Source organism: Pararge aegeria, chromosome 18 (genome assembly GCF_905163445.1).
Source record: "Pararge aegeria chromosome 18, ilParAegt1.1, whole genome shotgun sequence".
NCBI classification, from domain to species: Eukaryota; Metazoa; Arthropoda; class Insecta; order Lepidoptera; family Nymphalidae; genus Pararge; species Pararge aegeria.
This window is the reverse complement of record NC_053197.1, coordinates 6,294,313-6,312,954: the sequence shown is the minus strand read 5'-3', so window position 1 is coordinate 6,312,954 and position 18,642 is coordinate 6,294,313. Positions and strand designations below refer to the sequence as shown.

The 18,642-nt window shown below is 35.8% G+C and overlaps 2 protein-coding genes across 2 annotated transcripts; one reads left to right on the top strand and one right to left on the bottom strand.

The window, feature by feature from the left end:
* Positions 1 to 1,369: 1,369 nt before the first annotated feature.
* LOC120631613 (elongation of very long chain fatty acids protein 4-like) lies at positions 1,370 to 9,465 on the bottom strand. The gene is made up of 5 exons (XM_039901263.1): positions 9,309 to 9,465; positions 7,487 to 7,674; positions 6,538 to 6,606; positions 4,253 to 4,555; positions 1,370 to 1,735 (listed from the first exon to the last, which is right to left on the bottom strand). Exons 1-5 carry the CDS (start codon positions 9,334 to 9,336, stop codon positions 1,544 to 1,546), a joined length of 780 nt encoding a protein of 259 aa, XP_039757197.1. The 5' UTR covers positions 9,337 to 9,465; the 3' UTR covers positions 1,370 to 1,543.
* Positions 9,466 to 15,113: 5,648 nt separating this feature from the next.
* On the top strand, positions 15,114 to 18,403 carry LOC120631744 (G-protein coupled receptor moody-like). Its single transcript, XM_039901424.1, has 4 exons — positions 15,114 to 15,320; positions 16,260 to 16,498; positions 16,999 to 17,538; positions 18,394 to 18,403. The coding sequence occupies exons 1-4, from the start codon at positions 15,114 to 15,116 to the stop codon at positions 18,401 to 18,403; spliced, it is 996 nt and encodes a 331-aa protein (XP_039757358.1).
* Positions 18,404 to 18,642: the final 239 nt, after the last annotated feature.

Below are 18,642 nucleotides of genomic sequence, written 5' to 3'. Positions count from 1 at the left end.
AAGAACCGGCTAAGTTTGTTGTGGGCTTCTTCATAGACCAGGGCGCGTTTGGAATCCTCGTAGCTTTAATTTTAAGTTGACGAATTTATTTATCGCCATCAACTCACTCCTATGTCATATTTTACATGTAATGTACGCATTAAAAGTGCCATCTATTTGCCTATTCGAATAAAGAAATATTTGACTTTGACTATTACCTACCTACCAGAGTTTACGGCGTTATTTGTGGAAACCGATCTACCTAGCGGCTGTTTTGTCATTGATTTGTTGAGTATACCCTCACGTTACAGGTTAGGTAAGTAAAAGTAAATCTCAGTTTGATTATTGTAAATACCTGGCTGTATACTTGTACAGTAGTGATACTTTATACTGTTGACCTGCACTGGAGAGGGTCGAAGTATTAAATTTTATTCCTACGGCCCAGTTGTGGTACAATAACAAGATGATCATGACGCCAGTTAGTGAGCTACGATACCTAACGAATAAAAAATACGCCATAAGGGAAGGTTCCTAAAATAGATTTAAACTCGACGTTTCGCTCTATATACACTTACTTACCTAAAAAGTACCAACTTTGCAGAATATTTTCTGAAGTTCAATATAACCGACAAAAGGCCGCGGCCTTAATGAATGAGGCTTAAAGTTTGAAAACAAGAGTAGGCGTAAAACGCTGAATGTATTATGATTGGGTACAAAAGATAATATGCCTGGTAATTTTTATATTACTGGAAGGTCCTGAACCTTTCAGTAAAATGGTTATTCTAAAGTTAAGGTAAAACGGGGCGTCCAAACAACGTCCTTAGCGGCGTTCAGTTTGCGTCCTGGGCGCGACCAGACACGAAAGACGCTAGTTCGAACAAAACTTGTGATTGGTCTTGCCACACCCGCCGCGTTCGAGTACATATTCTTTTTTTTAAACAAACTTGGTAGTAGCCGCAGGGTGGTATCGAAATATATATCTATAGAAAGATATCGTTGGAGTGGCGGTCTTTTGACTCTCCACAAAATGATATATATGAGGTATCATCAAAATTATTTTTTTTAGATAGTACAAAACGTAGAATGCATTTAGTTGTCTATAGTCCAGTGGCCTTCACTTCATACATTTGCTACTTAATAATAATATCATCATAGCTAAGACATAATGTTACGAAGAAAACTTAGTTTACATAAATAAAACGCATGAATAGGTGTCCATTTAAAAAATATATTTACTCTTCTAACCTTAAACATATTGTGGCGCATAAATACAAAGCTAAACTAACGCGTGTTTGCGTCCTACTTGAGCTTGGAAGTATTCCCGTGCAAATGCCGACCACGGACATTCAAATCATCACACGACGCGAACGTCCCGTGGCCAGCACGCCAGACTGACTGGTGTTCCAACCGTTGAATTTTATGATTTGACGTAAAGTTGCACGTCATTGGGGACGTGCGTTTGACTGTTAGTTTCGCCTTGCCTTAAATCTACAATCAATATTCAGACTTTAGGACTAGTGCCTAAAATATATTCAGGTTCTCAAATATTGATATATTAGAACTTCTAATCTATCGCTTGTCTATTACAAACAAGGGATACGCTCTTGAGCCTGTAGTTCTTTCGGTAGAAGTCAGTGAACAGCCCCATGAATATGGCCAGGTTGGAGACGCCGACCCAGTAGGATACCATGCTCATTGGGCAGGGGGAAGTGTAGGTTTGGATTGCTATGTGCAATATGATTATCTTGAATTGTATCTGCAAATAAACAAAGTAGTCTTCATAAGCTTTTTAGACAACTGACTATCATTGACTAGGTTTTAAACTAACTTAATTAAATCTTAAAAAAACATAATCATTGTTACTCGTACTTTGCTGTTGCCAAATAGGATTTTTAGTCCGTATATTGCACCAGATATAATTGCCTAGTTTCCATAAATTTGGTCAAAATATGTGTTCACAATCATTAGATATTCCTAGCTATTATTCAAGGTTAGTAGTTAGTTATCAAAGTTTTACTGGCACTTTTTCTACAGGATCCTTATATTCATATAGTTACTTCTAGTTTTAACAATGTTGCTCAACTAACTTAGAGCTGTACCTACTTATTAGATGATGAAGCCGGCATATTGGTGTTGCATAAAAGTTCCAAAAACTTATAGATACTTAATAAAACAAAATCTTTACGCTGAATACCTAAAGCAGTTATTGGTAAACAATTTCATACCTATCTAAACTAAAAATTTGGTCTCCTTTCCAGCCAGACAGTCGTTTCTCAATCTGTCTAAAATTTAGTTATAAGTAGGCGATAACTATAAGCTGAATGTTACAAAAACAACAATGAAATGTTAATGGTAGGAGGAACAATTTAATTAGTCTATTCGACCAAGAATGTTATTCTTGATGAGGGTTGCAAAGTTGTTAAAATTGGCGAGAGTTAGCTTTTATTGAATTCGGTATTCATGTAAGTACGAATAAATTTTTCACGCTAGCGGATATCGAACATTAATAAATAAATAAATATATAAATAAATATATAATATGCGCAGTTGGGCGACCCTGCTTTCTGAGTCCAAGGCCGTGGGTTCGATTTCCACAACTGGTAAATTTTTGTGTGATGAACATGAATGTTTTTCAGAGTCTGGGTGTTTATCTGTATTTTATAAGTATTTATGTATACTATTCATAAAATTATTCATCAGTCACTTAGTACGCATAACACAAGCTACGCTTACTTTGGGGCTAGATGGCGATGTGTGTATTGACCTAGTATATTTATTTATTATTATTATTAATTCTGCCGCCACGCAGCCTGTGTCCGCACACAGGACAGAGGACATAGGGCGGCACTTGGTTGGACATATTCCTTGCATGCGAAGTGTTGCCCTGTTTATACACAATGGTTTTCCACTTATTAGGGGGCACATCTGCTAGGTCCATCAATAATACAGTGAAACCTGGTTAATTGGGATCTCAAGGGACCAAGACATATGTACCAATTATTGTGGGTTTTCAATAATCCAGTTTTTCAATTAAACAGGTTTAAATTTATAGTTGCCTCATTTACAGAGGTCCCCGCTTACAGAGGTCGAAATGTGCCGTTATTCCATTTTTAGAGGTGGAAATGTTAATAAAAATGCGTATTTTTGATGTTATGAATTTAATGTAGTTATGAATGTACATGACGACGAGAAATGTATGTAAACAAACACGTGAAAACGTGTTGAAACCTGATTAATTTGTCTCACTTATACAGGTAATTGAGCTACAGAGTCTCAATTAGAGGTAAACATCGAAAAAGTCTTAGAATTCAAATCTTATTTAACCAGGTTCAAAAATTCCCATTAACAGAGGTAATTTAATGAAAAAGAACCGGGACTTCGTTGCAACTCTCAATAATAGAGGTTTCTCATTTATCCAGGTCTCACTTAACAAGGTTTCACGGTACTATAATTTCGTTTAAAAGAATACTATTTATCTACGGAGTCATAAACTTATATATTTGCTCTGTATGCATTTGTATGTATATATATATATATTGTATGTATTTATGTCTATATTATTTGTATTTATATTAGCTATTTATGTATTATTGTAAATATATTGATGATGTTTTTAAATATTGCACTATCCCGTTTCCATAATCATTTTCTTCTTTCATTAAGGGTTGTCTGGAGGAGATCGCTTAAAGCGATAAGACCGCCTTTGCGCATTTTTATTTTTCTTGTATTTATGTTTTCAATATATATTATCTCTATCCCTTAATTGTGTGCAATAAAGAATTTATCTATCTATCTATCTACTATAAGCAAAAAAATGATTTCGAAGTCGCAGGTGCCTACATGTAGATTGACTACTACCACTTACAATCACATACAATCCACTGGATAACATCTGATACCGTCTTAATGTGCTCTCCGAAGCAGATAACATCAATTACTCCGGAACATGTAGGATATTGAGAATTTTTTTACAGAAACCCCCGGAACTTGATATTAGCGGTCGAATATTCTAATCACTAGACTACCTATTAGTGGCTCTACCCTTGAACCTATCTTGATTTTGGTACAGATATAGCATTCTGTATACGGACCAAGAAGACTTTAATCCCGGAAAAGAGAACCGTTCCCGCGGACATTAAAATAGCCTTTATTATCTATGGACAGTTTTGCAGCCAAAACGATCCTGGCGGAAGTTTTTCATACAGATGATAGATGACTTCTATCCTTATTACCGGTGATAATCACGTAAAATATCAATTGTTCTTCTTCTTACCAATTGCATCAATGTCAAATATTTCTTCCACCACAAGTACTTTGCGTAAGTAGGGCCCATAGCTGACAGTCCATAATAAGTATACATAATCGCATGTATGGTACAGTTGACCACCGCCATAAAAGCCCAGTGGTCAGACGGGTCATATTTCAAGCTCGACCAGCTGATGACCACCATAAACACATGGTGGTAGACGTGGAGGAATGTGATCTGAGAAGACTTTTTTCTTAGCACGAAGAACACTGTGTCGAAGAGGTCCAAAATTTTCGTCGCCATATATTTCCAATAGAGCACAGCGATTATCTGTGAGCAAATGACAATGGATACAGGTCTCATAAGAAGGCTCAGGATCATTATATATATTATAATTCAGCGGGAAATGGAGAAAGCTATGAACCTAGTATCTCTGCGTGATCAAATGATCAGGAATGAGGAGTCCCATAGAAGTGAAGGCAATAGCTCAAAGAACCGATGGACGTTGGGATCTCAAGTTGATGGAATAGCGACCTAGCAACGGTAAACGCAGCCGTAGACATCCAACGAAGTAGACGAGTGACATCAAACAAGTCGCAGGAAGCCGCTGCTGCAGGACACAGGCGGTTTGAGGTATTTAGAAAGCCCTACAAAAGCTGCATTGAAAATCCAATGTATTGGTTGACCATGTCAACCAATACATGGTGACATGATGAAGTATTTAAGGAATCAATACACAGGGCAATCCGTCGCAAGCAACATCACAAGCGACGGGTTGCACGTTTTTGCCTAAACAACTACATATGCAACATTGCAGCCGGTTCCGAAGATTACATGCAATCTTGCGCGTTTCCAACTGCAAGAACTTTCGTGAAAGTCTTCAAGAATTTAGTTTTGTAACTTTTACATAACGTCCGTTATTTCACGCGTTACTCGCACCAAGCGAGGTACCATCATGAGTTACTTGCACGATGCACGAGCGCAAGTTACTGACCCAATTTACTTACAGGAGTGAATGTGGCAAGCTACATGCAAATGCTACTTGCAAAAGTTACAAGCCACATGCATATACGTACTTACTATTTAAACGAGTTTTCTGTGATGCCACGTCCTAATGCAAAAAAGACATAGCGATCGATCGCACATTGCATAGGTATGTGTAAACGGCAGTTTTTTAGGCGTTAATAGATCGATGCGTTCTCCGTGCAATATATAGCTGCAACGCATTGCCTGTGTATGGGACCCTTTACGGTCAATGCTATTGCGACTGAGGACGATAGGGTGAAATCGGATAGATTCGAGAAGCGGTTCACTCTGTAATTCCTTCGCTCTCACAGTTATCGATCAGTCTCAATACAGTTTAATTGACATCTGCAGATTAAACCAGTTCCGAAAATAGTTCATGAAACTGTTACGATCATCGTCTGCTGCACGCATCGGGAATAAACGTATGGTGAAATGTATTGACACAGAATTAAGGATATACAGAAACCGTATACACGACTAATATTAAAGCATCATAAACCACTCCACTTTAGTAGAGTTTATCGAACAAACGGTTAGTCACTTCATACCATTTAGCATTTTGCGGTTGTAAAGTGAGCGGGGGGCGTTTTCACCATTTTTAAACAATATGCAATGCACTCCATATAGTGGCGTGCACCGGGTTCTTTAACAGGGTATGCATTCAGCAGGTCAATTGCATGAAAGGGCAAAAATCTCCTTCTTTACGAGCTTTATATCAATTTTAGGGTATGCAATGCTTTTGTGCTTTTGCGGAGTGCACGCCAATGACTGCATACTATGTTCTTAATTCTTATGTTCTTAATTCTGTGCATTCACTGAATGAGACTTAGGTAATAATTCTCACACGAAGTTCTACATGTTTGACCCATGGAGCCGAAAGGGTTTAGTGTGTGTCTATCATGAATTATAATAATCTATATGTATAAAAATGAATTGATGCTCGTTAATCTCACTAAAACTCGAAAAGGCTGGATCGATTTGGCTACTTTCGGTCTTGAAATATTTGTGGAAGTCAATTACGTACAATTCTTTTGTACGTGTGCTTATCAACTGGCTCCTCCTAAACAGCTGGAAACATTTTGACGAAATTTTGTATGTATATTTCAATGGATTCGGGTTAATTTAAAAAAGCAATTGTATCCGATAGGTAGTGCAACTACTATACTGGGCAGGATGAGGATAACCATCCACTATTGGATTTAAATTTCCCGTTGACCTTCCCTTTAGATTACACACAATGGGTACCTCGTGCTGGTGAAAAAAAAAAGCTGTATTAAATCACTTACATACATAGTACGGTCATCGTGTTCACATTTTCTCGGAAACAAACCCTTGTCGACTACGTAAGCTAGAAACTGAAATTTCAAAGTTGAAAATATATATAAAATAGTCGTATACAGTCGCACTTCTCTTTAAAGGACTATAATTTCTATTTCCTCTGTATTGGGTGCTTATAAACCGGTGATAAATTCATTAAAAAGGCCGACGTTCAACAATTCAAGAGAGCTTGTAAAAGTCTATTTAAATAAAGCTTTTGAATTTATTGCGTTCCGATTTCCGAATTTCTATCAACGAGCCGGCCATTGGTAATGAAATGATCTTGTAATTTATCGTCCCAATTTTTCTCTAATCTTCAATAATATTCTGCTAATACAATATGGTTTTTTCTAGAATCTTTAATATTACATACTTCATCATCATCATATGAACCCATTACCGTCCCACTACAGGGCACGGGTCGCCTCCCACAATGATAAGGGGTAAAGGCCGTAGCCCCCCACGCTGGCCCAGTGCGGATTGGTAAACCCCACACACCTTTGAGAACATTATGTAGAACTCTTAGGCATGTAGGTTACCTCACAATGTTTTCCTTTACCGTGGAAGCAAGTTATATTTTAATTACTTTAAACGCACATAACTTAGAAAAGATGGAGGTGCGTGCTGGGATTCGAAGTCCCCTCAGAAAGTGAAGTCGAGCTCCAATCCACTGGGATATCACCGCTTCATTATATACTTACAAAATAGATAATATCAATAACTCTTCTGCAAATTAAATTCTCGTGTCACAGTGTTTGTTACAAAAACCCTATGTTTTATCGATGCTTATAAAATTTTGTGTGTATTCAGTAAGTCTGAGAATAGGTCGTACCTAAACTATTTTAAATAAGTATACCCAAGAGATAAGGTCCATCCCAATTGTTTTAGAAGAAAAAGCATTAATTATTCATGTCTTACCTTATATGCTAAGACAGATGAGTTTGTAATTTTAATGATATTGTACAATATAAGGAAGCCTTTCATTTTGAATGGTTCTCGCCTTGCCATGAGGAAAGGTCCAATTTTTAGAACAAAAATCAGATACGTTACTATTATGAAAATTACATCATTTGGATTCATCAAGGGCCACCTTTCCACGAAACTTACTGAAATAAGATAAATAAATTGTGAACCTCAGTGTTGTTGTGTATTTAAAAAACTGAGAAACGTACTGACTCTGGTACCACACTCCTCTGTAGTGTAGTATAGTGATAAAATTGTCATGAAAAAAATTATATTTATTTATAGTAACAGTTGGTTTCTACCTATACGTACTTGACAAAGGAATAATATGCTAAATTAATCGATACGTTACATATAGTCATTAAAGTAACTAGCAAGAATAACCACTAGAAAAAGAAAATAGTAAACAATAAATAGTAGGGCGTGAAAAATTAAACGTTTTATCCCAATTATCGCCGTACTGTTCGAAATTTGAATTCAATTTTTCTACAATAGATTGCCGTGCCCGGAATTATAAAATGACTGTCAAATAATCGAGAGAAAGGGGAAAGCGTCTTTGATATTTTGTATAAAACGCTGAATATTGGCATCACCAAATTGACTTTTAGTAAATCAAACAAAATCAGAAAATTCTTCCTATCCTATAATCCTATTATTATGAATTTAACGACCTTGGATGTAGCAGCTAGATTAATATTATTGCCTTAAAACAGCCCAGGGCTGGACTAAAGAGAGTTTGCCGTTAACCACCGCGGGCTTGGTGGACGGGCTGGTGATCACAGTAGACGGTAGTAGTAACACACACACAGAGGATTTTGCTGCCGGTTCTTCGTTATAGATATTCCCTTAGTTAAAATTATTTTTTAGTTATTATTAATTGTGCTGTGACACTCTCGGATATAAATAGATTTAGGTACTATACCGTCTCAGGACTCGTGATGTACAGATAATAATTAATCTTTGAGGGATAATAACGACTAGACGCTGACTCTGATAGATTAATAGATAAGTGTCTCCTTTGACTATAACTCAGATACTTAATAGAAATTTAATATTGTTTGGTAGGTATTCGTTATCACATTTTAGGAGACTTAAGATCGCGATGCAATGGGCGGGGCTCATAGCTCGGGGAACCGATATACATAGGGGTCAAAAGGTGCTAGAATAGCACCAGTAAACGCAGCATTGGTAAACCCGTAGACCCGTAACTTTGGTTAGAGATTACATGAAGTGAGAGGCAGGGAGTCGATAGACCCAAGCGGCATAAGACCGTGTTCGAAATTCCCTACGAAAGACCTATGCCCAGCAGTACACGTCCATTGGTTGTCATGATGACGATAGTCTCAATGGACGGTGATAGCGATTCCACATACGAAGGGGTGTATTCTGGAATATTCTCAAAGCTCGAGCTGCGCCAGGGATTTTTACTTTAGGACTTTCATCACCAAAGTTCTTGGGACTCGAGGCGAACAGAAGCAGCTTTTGGAGATGAAAGGACATGTCCAAAACCTTTATTTCCCTCTCTACAACATCATTGAACCGATTTCTAGGTAGTCCTCGGCCTCTACGCCCCTCCAATTTGAACTCCATCATCTTCTTGGGGGTTCTCATACTTTCATCATCATCATATCAACCCATTACTGGCCCACTACAGTGCACAGGTATTCTCCCACAATGGCCGTAGTCCACCACGCTGGCCCAGTGTGTGTTGGTGGACAATAGTTTAATCATACTTTACTTACTTATTATATTCTATGTATCTATTGCTAATACTTACAATATCCTTTCGGCAGTTGTAATAACATTTTGAATTATCAGCTAACTTCTTGTTATAAAGACAATTTTTACGGTTTAGTCATTAGTACTTGATAAGTGTATTGTCTTTTACAGGGCTACGAGAGAGGCAAAGGTAATATTTGAATTTTAAAAGTACCATAAAAATATCCTTTTAATATTTTCAGTAGATATACGTGATATAACGCAAATGATTATCGAATTGTCAATGCGACAGATTCATTTATAAAAGTTTCATGATTTAATGTTTTTAACGAAAAAGTTTCAATATGTAGCTACGTTTGTCAATGTAGTGTTTGAATTCTCTATGAATATTTTGTTAGTCTCACAGCCTATAAGGAGTAAGAAAAAAAAAAATTGCAACGTTGCATTTTTAAATCGGATTGTCACGATATTAATATCAAAATTCATTTGTCTTAGGATTTTTTTAGATTGATAGATTCAACTTGATATTGCATAAGGAGATAAGGAACACATGATATTCTTATCTACAACAATACGGTTATCTGCAATAATATATTACTGAAGATGGCATAACTTTCGATACAAGTAATTGTTCCACGTTCAATAATATCGAATATTATAAACTCTATTATATTTTCGATAGTACCTGCTGACACGTGGTAATACTTTTAATAGTACTGAGTAGATAGTTTTCCTGGTCAACTATCGGAGATGCGTATCGAAAGTTTTGCTACACTGTCTTTCAAATACTGCATACAATTTTCTGTCATTGTCTTGGTTAAAGCTTTGTAGAGCAGTGCCCTTTAAAGCGGTGGTACAGAATGTTTTAACGGGCAGCTTTAATTTAATGCTTGGCTACCGTCCTACAAAATACTACATAAACTACTGTTAGACACCAGGTGTCTACCAGTAGTTTATAAAGGAAACTACCATTTGTCCAGTGGAGCTTTGATATAAAGTGGTGGCCTTTGCTTAGAGCGTTTCAACGAAGCGGTTGATTGGACCTTGATCGTCAGGCCACCGTCAAGTATGTAAATAAGTTTTGATCCATCTTCGGTTGTTATTTTCTAGGGGCCTCAGCTTGTTAAAGGAACGTTATTTGTCAGTTGATTGTCAGTTGCTTAAAGAAACGTTATTTAAATATTTAGGACGTGTTCCTTGCATGCCCTGCGAAGTGTTGCTTTGTTTATAAGCGATAGTTTTCCTCTCATGATCAGGTGGACTATAGGTATGTTAGCACTCAACAGAAAAAACCTATGGATCCTAGTGCGAGCGCTTACGGGGCACTGTGGGCCTAACAGGCACATGTTCAACCTAAAGCTGCAGGACACGGATCTATGTAGACTCTGTAAGGAGGCTGCGGAGACGCCGCTGCATTTGATCTGTTCCTGCCCTGCGCTGATGCATAAACGCAGCACTCTTTTGGGGAAGCACAGAATGCAACCAGAGGATGCTAAATTTCTTCCAGAAAGGAAAGTGCTGCTTTTTCTGAAGGCGACCAATGCTTGCTGGGAGATCTAGACAGCGGCGTCACAATAGGTCGTAGCCGGTCGACGTGACACCAGGGACCGAACCTGAGCCGCAAGCAGAAGAAGAAGAAGATAGGTTTGGTCTATCTATTATTACCATAAAATAATAAATAAAAATAACTATTTTCATTGAAAAGTCTTCGAACAGTGCATGTTGCCAGTGATGACTTATGGTTCAGAAACACCAATGACTATAGGTCTTTTAAGAAGGCTCAGAGTCACCCAGTTAATAATAAAGAGAGTTACACTTAGAGTATCACCATGAGTAGATTCTGGTGCTGGAATTGTGCAGACAACGTCAAACGAGTCGCAGGAAGTCGCTGGACTCAAGCGGAATAAGACCGTGAAATTGGAACTCCTTAAAAAAGAGCTATGCGTAGCAGTGACGACCATCGGTTGATATGATGATGATGATGATGATGAAGTGATTCCACCAGCATTTTATCTTCTAATTTATGTAAAAGACGAGAGGCTTAAAAACACTTAACACTTTTATCGGAATGTCACGGCTCATTTACTTTCACCGCCGCCATTTGCGGTTCTGGCTTTGATAGGTTGAAGAGCGATGATTGCAATGCTATATAATTTTATTTCAGAAAGCAAATATATAATTTGTTCCAGTGACAAGATACGAATTTTGCCTTTTTGTTTAGAATTAAGAGTTTACGCAGCATTCCTTCAAACGTGCGTACTTATAAAAACCGTTTAAGTGCGATTTGCACTTGCGTATGAAGGCTTTCGTAATATGGTGCCATATGAAATACTACGTATAGTTAAAATTATTTGTATCGAGGAAAAAAAAACATCAAAAAACACGCCCATCCCACTTAACTTCTAAATAATTTAAGACGCTATAAAAAATCATAAAAATCATGTGTTATAATCACTCCACGACCAAGATTTAATACGAGTAAAACCGCGGCCGACTGCTTTTAATATTGTAAAGAATCACACGAGACATAGATACACTATCTACACTAGACTAGATACACTATCTATGTCTCATTGTGATTCTTCAATGTATCCACTGAAGCGATCTTGAATTCTAGAAGATACTTGTCTTTCTGGAGGCACCGGTTACTGCGGTAAACCAAAAAAATGTACCGAGATTAATTCGCAAACAACCGCTTGTTATAAAATAATAGTAACTACAATAAAGCCGCGAAGTTGCACAGGAAAAGGAGGTAAAGTTTTTATTGATAAAGTTCCATTAGGTGATTATAGTTCGTAATGATTATTATCCAAGACAACATGCGGATATGGAGTGATAAATTTTTGTTATTGCTTCATTCTTTTGTTTACCAGGAATAACATAACTATAGAAATTAAAATGATTTTAATACTAACCAATCGTTTAGGGTGGATCCAGATTCAACGATTTGTGTCGGATAGCTCGGTAATAACTAGTCTATGGTTGATAAATTAAAAAAATCCTTAAACGGAACGTATGTGGCGGGGGTGAAAACGATCTGAAAACACAGCGGCGGTTTAAAAATTGATACGTCGGCCGCAACTGCCGCAGACACAACTTATTGAAATTCGCCAACAACTTATTGAAAAGTCAGTGAAGACATCCTGTGTTTTCACTTGCCCGTGTAGGGGGATACAAAGAAAATTAAAATATTTTGTAATTTCGGTCCAGATTTCTAGATACACCAACTGCTTATATAATTTTTTAACCTTATATAAATATAAAAGACTAAACTTTTACTTTTAAATAGTTTATTTTAGGTTATATTTATAAAACAATTATTTTAAAGAATAAATAAATGCTATATATCTATAAAGACTAAACAATCTTATTTAATACTAGCGGACCCCCCCCGACTTCGTCCGCGTATGAGTCAATCGAGAAGCAAGAAGAACTATTATTTTACGTGGTATACTGAGTTAGTAAATTGTCATTATTTTAGTTGATACATACATACATACATCCATCCATACATTCATCCGCACCAACTTTCGCATTTATAATATTAGTAGGATGGTACGCATGCATTCGATCGCTTTGGGCAGGGGGGCAAGCATGCAGGCCGGCAGCCCGGCACGTATTAATTGTGAGGTTAACGTTGTGTCTTCATGCAAATGTCAACTCAAGTTAGGATAGCTCATTAAGTAATTAGGTACGTTATAACTTAAGACAGAAGTTAATTAGGGACTAAAGTAACCATCTTGGTATTGCATGGAACTCACGGCATCACTATAGCAGGATATTTTTTATTTTATTTATTTATTTATTTATTTAAATTCAGTATTTCTACACCACTATGAAGTTAGGGAAATAAGGCGACCTTTTTGCTCAGTAGCGATCTCTGACCGGCAACCTTAGGATTAGGACAACATGAGCATGGATGAACATGAGGTTAGTGATAAGATGTTATCGGATGATATTTCAATGTTCATAGCAAATTTCAGGAACGTGTAATCAGAAGATGAGTTACCAGAAAAGTTTTATTAATATGTCATTAGAATTACCAATAGATGCCGCTTCTGCGTTGCTAATAATGAACGAGGTCACTTAGTAAGATTAATTACTTTATAGACCGAGACTGACCAGCCCCTCGCCGAACTTAGCTCATGCATTAAGAAATAATTAGTAAAAGCCTACCATATAAATCAAGTCAAGCTTAGATAGGTTCCATAATATATCACTTAGATAGGAAACGAATACGGGGATAATAAATAGGAAGATACGGTCAGTGGAGAGGGTGTTTTGTTTTTCTTTTATTTACTTTCTTCGTCTTGGCACTTTTAATCTATGCAATCTTAAGAATACTCACGCATTATTCAAGGAGTATACGTAGAATACGTAGTGATAAATAAAATCAAATATTAGTGGGTTTCGTACGATGTTAAGTTTTCGAAATGTTGAAATTTGCAACATGATTTTATTGTAAGTAATAATTGACTAAGAAGTTGGCACATCTGATGATACACTCCTGATGGATACTAGGTAGGCGGAACACGTCCTTCAAAGTGACCTACGTCCTGAATGACGTAGGTCACTTTCACTAGAACACAACAGTTCTGTTCAGTGTTGCCAGTTGCTACACATGACGTCTCAAACCATTTTTACCAAAAGTAACATAACCTTATTTTATGTTGAAAGCGACGATAATACCTACTATAAACACGACACCAATATAAGTCAAGTGCGCCAATTAACAATGTAATGATATTTAAAAACTTATCAAGTACTAAAAGTAGCATTATGAGTAGTGTAACAAGTACATCAAATGGTCAAAAGTAACGTAAAATACGTATAACGTAACAAAGGTAACATTCTGGCAACACTGATCATGCTTGACATCAGAAATAAATTTGGCGGTAATACTTTACTTAGATCTGTCACAAAAAGCTCTTCTAAAATTTGATTTTTTCGAATTTCTTATTGTAAGTAATTGTTGAAAACCGAATGTTATAGTAGGTAACTACTTTGTTAAGATCATATCATATCAGCATGGTATGATCTCAGCTGTTTTTGTCTCATTTCAGGACAAAAACAGAATGACAAGAGCCTGTCCAGTGTTAATAAAAGATATCAGTGTAGTACACCATTCATATAAAGATGTGAATGGATCAGATTGTTGTTTTGGTCCCGCAGAAACCAATCATGTATAGGAGTTTTATTACTTCTAATAGATGAGTCTGCTACTGTCTTACGTAATCAATCTAATCCGAAATCTTCAGATGGGAGATTGAATTTAGTAGTGCTATTCTTTTCCTACTTATTGTAGATAAGTAAAATAATAATAATAGCTTTATTGTTCCAACGGTTTACGTGTAATTTTAGTTAGATTCTAAATTTACATAGTTAAATTCTAAATACCATTGTATATGTAACTGTTTAGGTGAGTAATACTTTACTTTAAACTAAGGAAGTTTTAAATTTATGCAAGGACCGCCTTTGGCGGTAAAAGCCTTCTCCTAGTGTAGGCAGGACTTTCTGTCCGTAGCTGCTCTTGCCCATGATTTTTCCTGCTATCTGTATCATATAATTAGACCACCTTGTTAATGTTTGGATAATACACTCCACCGTTTGTTCGGACAACCGAACCAAACAGAACTGGCACTGCGATATCGTCAGATATTTAATCATGCAATTAATTAATATAAACAAACTAACTGACAAACGACCTTTATTCTAACGAGAAGGAAACTTTTTATCAAATAGGAAAAACATTACGTTGAAACTAAATTGTGTGACAATCAATCCCAAATATTTCTGCCCGTGTGACGTGCAAATTGTTAATTAATTTTAAGTTTCAATTGTAACTTTATCTATATCTATACATATGGCATTCCTACCGAACCGATGTGGAATTTTTAACAACAACAGTGAATGGGTTGTCATGTCTGATACCGATTATGCTGCAGTAGAGCTATATAACGGCTATTCTGACAGGTTACTTGTGATTGCCTCTGTGTGTGGTGTGATTGCCATGATAATTGGAATTCCTGGAAACCTAATTACTATAATTGCATTGGCGAACTATAAAAAAGTAAGTACATAATTAGGTATTATACATATTTTTAAAGTTTCATCTATAGCAACGATAAGTTAAACTTACTGTTAATTTTGCCGTTTTGAAGTGGTATATCACTGTAGTAGTAGTAGTAGTGTAGTATTTTATTTAATTATAAACAGACAACGTGTAAATGAAATCTGAAGTATTATTTAACAGGCTTTAGAGGTACATTATTTACCGTATCTCGTGAAACCAAAACGCTAGCAGATTTTGAGTAAACCACTGCCATAGTTTGCCACATGCAAATTTGAAATCAAGTGACTCCTGTCACTTTATTAGGTATGCGTCGCATAGCGTAGGTACTATGCGCGTGTCGGTCTTGTATCTTCAAATTAGTTTGTATGGAAAAATAAATATGCTTCTTTTGTTTTAGTATTTTTTCAGGGAGATTCCTTATGAAATAACTAATGCACCCTTTAATAAAATTTCGTAATTCAGTTAGTTACACTTTGTATATTTATAGTTAAGAAAACTCACGTCAGAGCATTGCATCGTGGTGAGTCTATTCTCAAAAAATCCTATCTCCTACCACCAAGTTCAATCATACTGATCCATCAATCCACCCTTAAAAACTTTCGCATTTATTTATAATATTAGTAGGATTCATTATATAAATAATAAATAAATAAATAAATATACGACAATACACACATCGCCACCCAGCCCCAAAGTAAGCGTAGCTTGTGTTATGGGTACTAAGATGACTGATGAATATTTTTATGAATTATATACACATAAATACTAAGAAAATACATATAAACACCCAGACACTTAAAAACACTTAATGTTCATCACACAAACATTTTCAAGTTGTGGGAATCGAACCCACGGCCTTGGACTCAGAAAGCAGGGTCGCTGCCCACTGCGCCAGTTGGCCGTCAAATATATACCTAAATAAAAATTTTTTTTTAGGTGTGCAATGCTACCGCTATATTTATAATTAACATGTCATGCGCGGACCTGCTAATACTGTGCCTGGATCCGCCTTTAGCAACTTCCATTTATTGGGGACGGTCGTGGACTCATGGTAGAGTTTCCTGTCAGCTGTATGCGTTAGGAAAATGCTTACTGATCTCCGTCTCGGTATTTACTATCATAGCCATCACAATTAATAGATACATCCTTATTATATATCCAAGATTATACTGCAAGTAAGTGAGAATATTACTTATTAACTTTCGTTACTAACTGCGACACAATTACTAATGTTGAACACAATAATTAACGCTAAATAAAAATGCAAAATTTGTAATCGAATGCTAATTTGGTATCGCATGCTAATTGTTGTGAAATATTTATTGTTTATTTTTTGTAATTTTATGTGATAAACAATGAATAACTAGCGGTTGTGACTTGCGACTTCGTCATTCAAACTTTTTCGCCTCTTTTTATTGTATGATTATATAAAAACGATTTTAATGGTATTTTATTTGAAACAATTACAAACTTGTTGTATACATTTAAGAAGAATGGATGTAGAGTAGGTACTTTTTTACTTTGTTCTCTAACATACCCACTTAAGTGAATTAAGTGGGTATGTTAAAATATTGTATGATAAAGCCAGTTCAAAAAAAACCTTAAAAGGAACACAACTTCATGTTTTGTTATTTTTTAAATTTCAACATACTCAAGTTATATTGCTTGTTTACAGGATTTATCGGACACGAAATATGATAATAAAGCTAGCCGCCATATGGATTTGTCCATTATTAGCATTGATTCCAACGTTTTTGGGGAAATGGGGTTGTTTTGCTTTAGACTTAGAATATGGACCGTGCTCAGTATTTACTGATCAAAACAACAGGTCACCGAAGAAATTCCTGTTTATAACAGTGCTCGTTTTACCATGTATACCCATAATCTTATGTTATGCGCGAATATTCTTCGTAGTACGAAAAACTACGAAAAAATCTCGTTATACAGCAAAAAAGGCTCGATGTTCAAATTTTGAAGAAACAACAAGACACGGGTCTTCTTCAACAAACAACTTTACAGCTGTCACTAGTAATGACACCGAGGAGAAGAGAGAATATATTCTTTTGGAGACCATCGCTAAGGAATCAGAACATTCTAAAGAATCAACATTAGAAGCACCAAGTTTCACAAATTATAATAAAGGCGAAGAAATCCCAGAATCTACAGAACAATCAAGAATTCAAAGGAATATATTTAAAAAATCTATGAAATTTTTGTATTTTTCTCTACCAAGGCGTAAAGATAAAAGATTAGGGACAATGATTTTAGCTATCGTGATATCATTTTGCTTGTGCCATTTCCCATCAGTAATAACTGTTATACTACATGGAATAAATCCTCACCCTGAACTGAATATAGCAGCCCAAATTCTACTTTGGGTGTCCTGTTGCCTTAATCCGGTAGTATACGTAGTTATGTCAAATGAGTATCAAAAAGCGTACAAAAATTTGTTTAAATGTCAAATTAATATTAAGAAATCATTGACTTATTTCTGTGGTTCAAATAACTATATATAAATGATTTGTTATTAATTAAGCACAAAAAAAACGTGTGTATACTATGTACACGCGTTAGAGATTATACTTCTTAGGCGTAACAAGATAAAAAATCTTTTGCCTTACTCTACGTTTGTAGAAAAAACGACACTAACAATATAAAAAAGGGTTTTCAATACATTGATAGTTTTTATAACGCATTATCTAGTTATCTCATTATCGGACATCCAAGTTTCACTCAACATTAAAATTTGAGAGTGAAACAAGTTGAAAGTTTTTTTTGAAAAACTAAAATGTGTGACTTATGGCTAACTTTAGGGTGTCGCTTTTTTGTGACTTTTAACCCTGATATTTTTTACCTAACGCGCCAAAAGAAGTATAACTTCAATAAGCACAAAAATATATTATAGCAACATAAAATTATTACGTTTTTGTGTGCAATTCTACTTATTGATGAATTGATTTTAGAATGCATGTTTTCTCAAGTAATAATTTGTTTAATACATGCATTTGTTTTGTTTTGTACGAGTTTTCCAACTTGTTACTCTTTATATTACCTGAATTGTTATTCTTAGTACAAGATGATTTTGAATCTTTCGTTTCATTTAAAAGTACCTATAAAAAAGTAGAAATTCGAAATTCCTTGAATCAAAGCCGTAACATAAAACAATCATTGAAATTGAGTTTGCAAGACTTAATGATCAAATTGAAAATCGGTTCAGCAGGAAAAGAAATACATGCTTTGTACAAACCCAGTACGAGTGAACTGTAAAATTGAATATCATTCATTTGATGTTATATTACACTGAAGACGTGCAAAGTGT